The sequence below is a fragment of the Rosa chinensis genome, chromosome 2, assembly GCF_002994745.2.
Source record: "Rosa chinensis cultivar Old Blush chromosome 2, RchiOBHm-V2, whole genome shotgun sequence".
Lineage (NCBI taxonomy): Eukaryota > Viridiplantae > Streptophyta > Magnoliopsida > Rosales > Rosaceae > Rosa > Rosa chinensis.
The window spans coordinates 34856916-34867039 of NC_037089.1; the positions used below are offsets into that span (position 1 = coordinate 34856916).

A 10124-nucleotide genomic window follows, 5' to 3' on the forward strand; every position below is an offset into this window, starting at 1 on the left:
ATGATTCTTAATAATAATTATCACCAAGTAAGAAAGTCCATCTCCCTCTCTCTCTGTTTGCTATTAAACCCCATAATCACCATCCCTAAGCTGTAAGCAACCATCAAATCAAGTCGCTCTCTTTCTTTCTCCGATGGAGCACTAGCCTCGCCTCAGATCCGCCTCGCATTGTCTGATCGAACAAGGTACGTACCCCCCCCGTAAAGATTTCACATTTTCAGCTGGGATTTCATCGAACCCATGCACCTTGGGTGCAGATCCGTTCTCAATTTTCATGTCTTTCTCTTCTTGAATTGCGTCATTGTAATCTTGGGTATGGTTCTGAATTTGATTGCGGTATTAAATTTTGTTGCTTTAGAATTTGTTCTTTTTTTTTGTAACTTTATGAAAGTTTAGAGCTTTTTTGGGAATTGTGGTATTGCTAGATCTAGAGGATCTTGTTGGATCTGAAGTGATTTGGGTTTTTGAAATTTTTTTTTTCAGGTGGTGTAGATTATTGTAGTTGGGTTAAAGATGGCGTTAGGGAAGTATAGTAGAGTTGATAATAGGAGGTCGGCGTCGAGTTACTGCTCGACGGTGACCATTGTGGTGTTTGTGGCATTGTGCTTGGTGGGGGTTTGGATGATGACGTCGTCGTCGGTGGTGCCGGTTCAGAATGTAGATGTGGGTCAGGAGAACAAGAGTGAGGTGAAGGAGCAAGTGATTGAGACCAATGAGGGGAATAACAACAGGCAGTTTGAAGATAACCCCGGTGATTTACCGGAGGATGCGACGAAAGGAGATACCAATGAGGGTGCTGCTCAGGTGGAAGAGAAGCCCGAGGTGAAAACTGAAGAGAAGGTTGAGGAGAAAACTGAAGAAAAGGTTCAGGAGAAAACTGAAGAGAAGGTTGAGGAGAAAACAGAAGATGGGTTGAAAACTGAAACGGAAGATGGAGGAAGTAAGACAGAGGAGGGAGAGTCTAAGGTGGAAAATGATGAATCGAATTCGGAAGATGGAGAGAAGAAAAGTGATGGTGACGATGAGAAAAAGGATGATTCGGGCGAGGGTGACAATGAAAAGAAATCGGATGGTGACAATGAGAAGAAAACGGAGAATTCTGATGAAACAAAGGATGCGGAGAAGGAGAATATTCAGATTGACGAGAAAGTGGAAAAAACTGATAAGGAGCAAGATAGTGAGAAATCGGATAATGGACAGACTGTAAACCAGACTTCAAATGAGGTATTTCCTTCTGTTGCTCAGTCAGAGCTTTTGAATGAGACTGCAACCCAAAATGGGTCATGGTCAACTCAGTCGACAGAGTCAAAGAATGAGAAGGAGGCTCAACGTTCTTCTGACCAGCAAATTGATTACAATTGGAAACTTTGTAATTCAACTGCTGGGCCTGATTTCATCCCATGCCTTGACAATTTGCAAGCCATTAGGAGTCTTCACAGTACCAAGCATTATGAACATCGGGAGAGGCACTGTCCGGAGGAGCCTCCCACCTGCCTCCTTCCTCTTCCAGAAGGATATAAACGCCCAATTGAGTGGCCAATGAGCAGGGAAAAGGTACATAACGTAATCAATATACAATTTATTTGCAAACACTTCTCTCCCTTTGTAGGATAAACTAATAAGTTGCATTTTGCAGATATGGTACTATAATGTCCCCCATACCAAACTTGCTCAAGTTAAGGGGCACCAGAACTGGGTCAAAGTCACTGGCGAATACCTTACTTTCCCTGGTGGTGGAACACAATTCAAGCATGGTGCTCTTCATTATATAGATTGGCTACAAGAGGTGAATACTCTTAGTCATTTTGATCCTCTCTCTCTCTCTCTCTCTCTCTCTCGTGTTTCATAGTTCAACTATTCAGGTATAGTCATCAGTCTCATGCATGTACATCCTTCAATCCTCAGTAGTTCCGGGTCTGCATTGAGCCCCTTTTTAAAAAAAAAAAAAAAATTTAGGAACCCTCTTATAAAACTATAGAAGTAGGACCACGTTCACGTGCATTGCATATTAAAATTTACTTTCCAAACTCGAGTGATGTGGTTAAAAGTTAGTTATAAAGCCGAATGTGCAATAAAGCAACATGCATTCTTGGCCGTCCTAGAATTTAGGAATGAATGAACAGCTGTTTTATGGCACATCATTAGTATGATTCTCCTGCTCTTCTCCTGGATTCCCTTTCTTTATCAACATAGTTCTATTTCGTCCAAGGTACCAGATGTTTCATAAATGATGTAATCCACTCGATCCTACTTGCAAGAACCATCATCTAGATATTATTATTTTGCTATAGGTAAACCTATATTTGTATAAGTTATTTGACAGTATGGATGATTCCGACTCTTGGACGGGATTTGCCCGCAGAAAACAGTTAAATATGTTTTCTTCATAGTGTTAATGAATCTCAATTTTTGTTCTGTTTATCTTGCAGTCTGTTTCTGATATTGCCTGGGGAAAACGATCTCGTGTCATATTAGATGTTGGATGTGGGGTTGCAAGCTTTGGAGGATATCAATTTGACAGAGATGTCCTAACAATGTCCTTTGCCCCAAAAGATGAGCATGAAGCTCAAGTGCAGTTTGCACTTGAAAGAGGAATTCCTGCTATATCTGCTGTGATGGGCACACAGAGACTTCCCTATCCTAGCAAAGTTTTTGATGTTGTCCACTGTGCCCGCTGCAGGGTTCCCTGGCATATAGAAGGTACTCTTTAATTATTTTAGAAGGTGGTGGCTACATAATTGCGGTCATGCAGGCTTAGATTGTTATTTAAAATGCAGTTCCACAATCAGAAATTAGGTACCTGTTTGGCAGAGTTTTCTGAATCTAGGACGAGTAATATTTGGATTTTTCTCTCCTGGTAATAAAGAGTAACATATTAAAAAGAAATATGTATCAATAGTTTCACTTAGGTATCTTATGATTTCTGAGATGAAAATTGGAACCAGGTTTAAAATATTATTTTGATGTCGTTTTCATGCTTATTTTCTGAAAATGATTCTAAGTGCAGATTTCAGAACTCATTCATCTGCATGTTTTGCACTGTCTTCTCCTGATAATGATTACATCTTCAATGATGGAATACTGATTTTGAAGAAAGAATCAGATGGAGTTTCTATATTTGGAATTTTATAATGTTGAGCCAATCGTTTTTGACATAGTAATAATGTCTAGGAGGCTTGTTTAATCAATTCTTTTTGTTTGGAGACTGACCTTTAAGCATGATTTGCAGGTGGTAAGCTTCTATTAGAGCTGAATCGTGTGTTGAGACCTGGTGGTTTCTTTGTGTGGTCTGCTACCCCAGTATATCAGAAGAAACGTGAAGACGTTGAAATATGGGCAGGTACAAAATTTATTACTTGATATCTCTGGAACTTTTGAACCTGAGTTGGTTGATATATTCTAATAAGTCAAAATTTGTCGAATCATCTGCAGCCATGAAGGAACTAACAGAGAAGATATGTTGGGAACTTGTCTCAATTAATAAGGATACAATAAATGCAGTTGGTGCAGCTATATACAGAAAACCTACCACCAATGAATGTTACGAGCAAAGATCACAAAATGAGCCTCCTATCTGTGACAAGTCTGATGATCCGAATGCAGCATGGTATTCATTATATTTCTGTTACTTCATTTTATTCCTACCAACTAAAGAAATCGGAAAAAAGTTTCCCACTTATTTGATGTTGTCGCTGAGTAATATTTCTTGTTGAAATTACCTAGTTTTATGACGTTGTGGAACTTCTTTTACGTATGAGATGGTCATTGTCTCTGTATTTCTAGAATTTTAAAGAATAAAACACTGATTGATTTAATTGGAAATTGGATTACTATTGTCCCTCTTTGTCTGATACAAATGAATTGTTTCTTGTGTGCAGGAAAGTACCATTACAAGCATGCTTGCACAAAGTTCCTGTAGATGCGTCAGAGCGTGGGTCTCAGTGGCCTGAGCAATGGCCAGCGAGGTTGGACAAGGTACCTTATTGGTTGTTAAGTTCGCAGACTGGAGCTTACGGAAAACCAGCGCCTGAGGATTTCTCTGCAGACTATGAGCACTGGAAACGCGTGGTGAACAAGTCTTATTTAACTGGAATGGGCATTAACTGGTCATCTATTAGGAATGTCATGGACATGAGATCTGTTTATGGAGGGTAAGCAATATGTATCCTTCTTAAAATGTTATATTTTATAGAGCATTTTTCCTCTGATATGTCATTGTTTTGGGGGTTTTGCTTGATCGATGGACAAATGAACCAACTATTTTTTTGAATTTCTACCTGATAATCTGTCTTTATTTTTGTTGGCCTTGCTAATGACAATGTATAAGTGAGGAGTCAGAGGTGTGGTTGGATATTAATTTTATGTATGGTAGCTGATTGTATCAAGTTCTTTTGCCTATTTTTTTATTCTAACTTCTGGATGTACGTGCTTGCAGATTTGCTGCAGCTCTGAAAGATTTGAAAGTTTGGGTCATGAATATAGTCACAATAGACTCTCCAGATACCCTGCCCATAATTTATGAGCGAGGTCTATTTGGCATGTATCATGATTGGTGTGAATCATTTAGCACCTATCCCAGGTCTTATGATCTTCTCCACGCAGACCATCTGTTTTCCCTGCTCAAAAAGAGGTGTGCATATAATTCCATTTCTCAACTTCTCAGCAGCTTAGCAATCACTGGATGTCCCATTTCTTTATGCTTTGTCTAAATTTGCAATGGTTTATGAGTGGCAGGTGCAATTTAGTTGCTGTAGTTGCAGAGGTTGATCGAATCCTTCGACCAGAGGGAAAACTTATAGTTCGGGACAATGTTGAGACTATTAATGAGCTGGAGAGGATGTTGAAGTCTATGCAGTGGGAGGTTCGCATGACCTATTCCAAGGACAAGGAGGGATTACTTTGTGTGCAGAAGTCCATGTGGCGGCCTAAAGAGTCGGAGACAGTCAAGTACGCCATTGCTTAAGCATGCTCTGAGCTGGCTGGCATCTCCAAGGGGATTACACATTTTTTGTTTTGGTTGATAATTCAAATTCGTGGCAATTGTACTTTATATTAGCCTTATGTATCATTTAGTTAGGGTCTTGCAGTGTCTATTAATTTTTTTGTATCAATTTGGTTTAACCTCATCATCTAAAGGTTGATGTTGGTGTATCCCGGCCCACTGTAATATTACATCGCTAGTTGTCTTTTAAACAAACAAATTCTTGCTATTGCAAAACCTATCGTTTAAAGTTTTGAGGAGTGGGATTCTCTCATTGTGAAATGCTCTCTCTCTCTCTTTGCTAGTGTCATTACCTGTATAGATCCTATACATCGAAGTTGCCTATTACTCAGCCCCAACCCGAGTAACATAAAATGAGTCGGGTGAGGGTAGACATGTATTGTAAAATAGAAAAATTAATCAGAAATGTACAGTGTATGTGTAGATTTCTTGAATTAGGTTTCACCAAAGTGAATTTATGGCATTTTATGTATGAATTTGTAGTTATCACTTTTCACATACTCTTGAAGTCTTTATATACTAAACAGTCATAAAGGAGTACCGGATGACTATTTTGAAAAGCGAATATCATCTCGTCTTATCTTATGAAATTAGGAACTGAGTTGCGTAGTTCCAATTCTAAGAAAACTTTTACTCGATCAAAACATGCCACGTTAAGGTGATTTTTATTTTGGACAAAGGTTGCTTAAGATTAGGTGATGACAGTTGGTTACCAACCCCTGTGAGAGAGCGAGTCCCAGGGACTTAATTGGTGCCTTGTTTTAGTTTTCCCCTCTTCACCTGCCTATTTTTAAGCTGTTTTATTTCCTTTTATTTTAACCTATACAAATACCAATCAAAATCCTCCAAAAGCTCTGAGAGCTCACACCAATTAATCCCAAAAGAGATGGAAGATGACAACCATGGAAATAATAGGCTAAATGGTCCAAATGGAGGAAGCCCTGAAAACCCATGTTTAAACAACAGCACTCCTGCTAGTAGCTGCAACTCCAACATTAATATTCACCACAATCATAATCAAAGTAACAATCACAATCACCACCACCACAGCAGCAATAAAGAACAAGACAGGTTTCTTCCCATTGCGAATGTGGGTCGCATTATGAAGAAAGTGATTCCGGGCAATGGAAAAATCTCGAAAGACGCAAAAGAGACTGTCCAAGAATGTGTGTCCGAGTTCATTAGCTTTGTCACCGGTGAAGCCTCTGATAAATGTCAAAGGGAAAAGAGGAAGACCATTAACGGCGAAGACATCATATGGGCTATCACAACACTAGGCTTTGAGGATTACGTGCACCCTCTAAAATTGTACCTCCAAAAATATAGAGAGCTTGAAGGGGAGAAGCTAAATGTTCCAAAGCAACAAAGATTGGAGCAAAGGCTGCAGCAACAGCAACAACAGCAAGTAGTACAACAAGAACAAGAGCAACAAAGTATACCTAATTCGTATAGTGTATATTCATCGACGAGTCTCTTGTCTCAACCGACTTCTTTCATCACTACTCATCATCATGATCCCGCATTTTCGTTGCCTTTCTCGCCAAGCTCAATTCAAAAACAGCTACAGCCACAAGATCAGATTGATTCAGTGGGGCATTGGTAAATTAAGAAGAAAAGGCTGGAGTAAACAGACGGTTTCTTTTCCTCTCTCTCTTTGTATTCCCGACTTGTACGTATTATGCTATACATATGTAATTTCATGTTAATATATACATATATACATGGTTCGATCTTTATCTGGTTCTCTACAGGAAGTGCATTTGGAAAGAGCTTGTATGTGTTTCATATATATAATCCATGCATGCCCAATGTGATAGACTTGGATTAATCATTTTGCACTGGACAAAGTGTTTGCTATCTCCAACTGACTGAGCATGCATGGTCATTGGGTTTCACAAGGTGTTCATTATGGTCTTATGTAATTATTTTTTCCACTTTAAAATCCACATATGGTGTCTAGCAGTTGTTTAGAAAAACCTAAGATAGTTCTTGTGTAGGGGCTGGTCTCTAAAAGCCCCTAAATTTTGATTTTTCTCTATTTTATGGAAAAATAGGTCTCTTTTGCTTCAACAGATTCTCTATAACTATCCATATTTTAGAGAAGGTGAGGAAAGAGAAAACCAAATTCTCTAAATTTACAGCAATATCTAAAATTTTAAGGAAGAATTATGGAAATTTTTGGATTGTTATAAAATAGCGAATCTGTTGGAGTTGGAGATAAAGAAGAGGCTAAAGCTTTAACTTTTGTTTTCCTATAATAGAAAATTTTTAGAAAAGCTGTTGGAGTTGCTTAATTAGCTAGTTGCTGAATAATTTCATGCTCAAGTCATTCTGTACATTGTTCGCATTAGCTACGCAGGGCATATCAATTATATTACTAGTTTCCCCTACCATATTCTTACCCGATACCGTCTCTTAATTGTTGTTTCAAGGACCCTCATTGTATAGCAAGTTAGCAACTACCAGGGAGACGGGAGACCCTCGTTATTGCAGTATTTCCAAACCTGGTACGTACGTGGCCAAATATATAGCAATGTGAGCTTTTTGTTTTCATAATTAAGCATGCAAAAGCGAACAAAAAGAAAAGATGTGGCATTCAAACTCATTCCATCGTGAAGTACTAAATGTTACTCATGACTTAATTGACTCTTCAAGTGTATTCACGTACGTACATCTTATTGCATTGATATATTGCTAATTTTTAGGATTCAGTGCGTGCGTGCGTGCGTGTATACTAATAAGATCATATGTATCGTAGCAAAGATAACTTCTCTAAGCCTAAGAGATAGAGGAATTTGTGGCTGATTTACCCCTTCATGTTTCTCATAAGGGAACACATGACGGGAACGGTGTTGTTCATGGGGCAGGTGCTCAATCCTCTTGCAGTCTGATTATTAGTGTAGGAAGCTAGAGATGCATATTCTTTAATGTAGTTTCAATTTTTAAGCATGTTTGATTATTTTGGATTATATTTTCTAGTTTACTTGCTACTTACCAAGACATATTAAACCTTCAACCTAAAGAATCAGTTTTAATTGTAGTTAATAAAAAAAATATATGTGATAACTTGGGATGTGCGATTCGGAGATCTAGCAGCAGGATGGTTTCTTCCTTTGAAACTCGATCACTTATTTATATACTTTACTCCTTTACCTTTACTGTTGGGTACACGAATCCTTAATATATGAAACCCTAAACTACTTTCCCTTTCCTATTTGGTATATGAGCCATATTAAAACCCTAAACCGATTAAACCCTAGCAGATTCATTATATATACGGCCCTTACGCTTTTCTCCTTTCACCTTCATCCACAACGAAGTTGATCTCTAAATAAAGATCGAACAAGCAACCAACAATGGATTACAAAGATCTCAAAGCTCTCCGAAAACCCATCAGCAACCAAACCGATGTGGCACTGAAGATAACAAAGCAACTCCTTGAATCTGAATTCAAGGACAAGAACCTGATCTTCTCCCCTCTATCCATCCACATCGTCCTGAGCTTAATAGCCGCCCGGACAAACAATCCCCAGTTTCTCTCTTTTCTCAAGTCGAAGTCCATCGACGACCTCAATTCCCTCGCCTTCAATCTCATCACTTCCGTTTTGGCCGACTCACCCAGCAGAGGCGGGCCACGTTTGAACGCTACAAACGGTCTCTGGGTCGACGAGTCTATTCCTCTGGAGGACTCCTACAAACAAGTCGTGTTGGATTCTTACAAGGCGGCTCTAAATCAAGTCGATTTCAAAACAGATCCGGAACAAGTGAGAATCCAAGTGAACTCATGGGTTGATAAAGAGACCAGAGGCCTTATCCCTGAGATTCTTCCTCCTGGCTCAGTCGGTAGCGGGATGTGTCTCATATTTGCAAATGCCTTGTACTTCAAAGCAACTTGGGACGACGATTTCTTCTATGAACCACCGAACTCGAAAGACCATAAGTTTCATCTTCTGAAGTCACTGCCACTCAATCGCTGCCTTTGACGGCTTTAAAGTCTTGAGTCTTCCTTACAGAGATTGTGCTTTAGAGGATTTTGACAATGGCACATATGCAGACGACCCCCGATATTTCTCTATGTTGTGGTTACTTCCGGATGCAAGAGATGGGTTGCCGGCTCTGACTGAGAGAGTTTGTTCCGAGTCCAGGTTTCTAGACCGCCATCTTAATAGTTTTACGACTGTTAGAGTGAAGAAATTCTTGATTCCAAAGTTTAAGATTTCATCCGGGTTTGAAGCTTCGGGTGTTCTGAAGAAAATAGGGCTGGGGGATGGTTGTGATTTAATGGCGATATTTCACGAATCTGTAATAGACGTTGATGAAAATGGCACAACAGCTGCAGCTGCTACTTGTGCTGAAACGTGGGATTGCGATGGTGACTTCTCCAAACCTAAGGAGATAGACGAATTTGTGGCTGACCACCCCTTCATGTTTCTCATAAGGGAAAACAGAACCAGAACGGTGCTGTTCATGGGGCAGGTGCTCAATCCTCTTTCAGGCTGATTATTAGTGTAGGAAGAGATGCATATTCTTTACTGTAGTTTCAATTTCTAGGCATGTTTATTTGGATTATATTTTCTAGTTTACTAGCTACTTAGCTAGTACGTTGTTTTCTCATGAAATTATATATCTAAGACCAGTACTTCCGAGTGGTTTTTGACTCGCTTCTTTCAAATTGTTTCTCATTATTAAGAACGGAGATAACGTACTAGCTTGTTTTATAGCAATAGTAATTAATCATTGTTGGTTTAAGGTCAATCGATTCACCCGTATAGATAACATTTTTCCTTGTTAGCTCTCAACGAAGATGTCTCCTCGTCTGAAAATACAACGACAAAATGTGTTTTCTGGAAAATGGAGATTGCAGTGCACTGATCAATTAATCCTTACTAGGCAGCAGAAACCAAAATAACAAATAGAACACCGGAATTTGGTTATGCAGTGAAAACCTCAAATATGAGATTAAAAACACTGCGGGGTTCTTATTCATGAGAACCAAAATAAAGATCATCATATTAAAAAGGACATGTTCTTTTACACACTTGAATAGCACTAGCTTGGCTACAATGTTTAGACAAAAGCTAATAAAAAAGTTTGTCTTCCTTCAAGAACTCCTTCAGTTGAA

General features: G+C 39.0%; 3 protein-coding genes across 5 annotated transcripts; all 3 read left to right on the forward strand.

Moving 5' to 3' along the window:
* LOC112186868 (probable methyltransferase PMT26) lies at positions 1 to 5263 on the forward strand. Of its 3 annotated transcripts, none has more exons than XM_040514316.1 (10): positions 1 to 185; positions 484 to 846; positions 895 to 1554; positions 1637 to 1786; positions 2430 to 2700; positions 3230 to 3340; positions 3433 to 3607; positions 3879 to 4151; positions 4436 to 4630; positions 4735 to 5263. In XM_040514316.1, the coding sequence occupies exons 2-10, from the start codon at positions 514 to 516 to the stop codon at positions 4961 to 4963; spliced, it is 2397 nt and encodes a 798-aa protein (XP_040370250.1). In that variant the 5' UTR covers positions 1 to 185; positions 484 to 513; the 3' UTR covers positions 4964 to 5263. The 3 variants fall into 3 exon arrangements, with proteins under 3 accessions (XP_040370250.1, XP_024181181.1, XP_024181180.1); XM_024325413.2 differs by having other exon boundaries at positions 3 to 185; positions 484 to 840; positions 889 to 1554; XM_024325412.2 differs by having other exon boundaries at positions 3 to 185; positions 484 to 1554.
* Positions 5264 to 5839: 576 nt separating this feature from the next.
* Positions 5840 to 8145, forward strand: LOC112190910 (nuclear transcription factor Y subunit B-7). Its single transcript, XM_024330426.2, has 2 exons — positions 5840 to 6671; positions 7435 to 8145. The coding sequence occupies exon 1, from the start codon at positions 5889 to 5891 to the stop codon at positions 6603 to 6605; it is 717 nt and encodes a 238-aa protein (XP_024186194.1). The 5' UTR covers positions 5840 to 5888; the 3' UTR covers positions 6606 to 6671; positions 7435 to 8145.
* Positions 8146 to 8358: 213 nt separating this feature from the next.
* Positions 8359 to 9502, forward strand: LOC112184195 (serpin-ZX). The gene is made up of 2 exons (XM_024322466.1): positions 8359 to 8879; positions 9016 to 9502. Exons 1-2 carry the CDS (start codon positions 8359 to 8361, stop codon positions 9500 to 9502), a joined length of 1008 nt encoding a protein of 335 aa, XP_024178234.1.
* Positions 9503 to 10124: the final 622 nt, after the last annotated feature.

What these genes read in the sequence shown, in the direction of transcription:
- LOC112186868 (XM_024325412.2), top strand. Translation starts at nt 514, where the DNA reads ATGGCGTTAGGGAAGTATAGTAGAGTTGATAATAGGAGGTCGGCGTCG. An exon ending in AGACGTTGAAATATGGGCAG is followed by an intron (nt 3,341 to 3,432) that starts GTACAAAATTTA and finishes AATCATCTGCAG; the next exon opens with CCATGAAGGAACTAACAGAG. An exon ending in GATGATCCGAATGCAGCATG is followed by an intron (nt 3,608 to 3,878) that starts GTATTCATTATA and finishes TCTTGTGTGCAG; the next exon opens with GAAAGTACCATTACAAGCAT.
- LOC112190910 (XM_024330426.2), top strand. Translation starts at nt 5,889, where the DNA reads ATGGAAGATGACAACCATGGAAATAATAGGCTAAATGGTCCAAATGGA.
- LOC112184195 (XM_024322466.1), top strand. Translation starts at nt 8,359, where the DNA reads ATGGATTACAAAGATCTCAAAGCTCTCCGAAAACCCATCAGCAACCAA. An exon ending in CTCATATTTGCAAATGCCTT is followed by an intron (nt 8,880 to 9,015) that starts GTACTTCAAAGC and finishes TCTTCCTTACAG; the next exon opens with AGATTGTGCTTTAGAGGATT.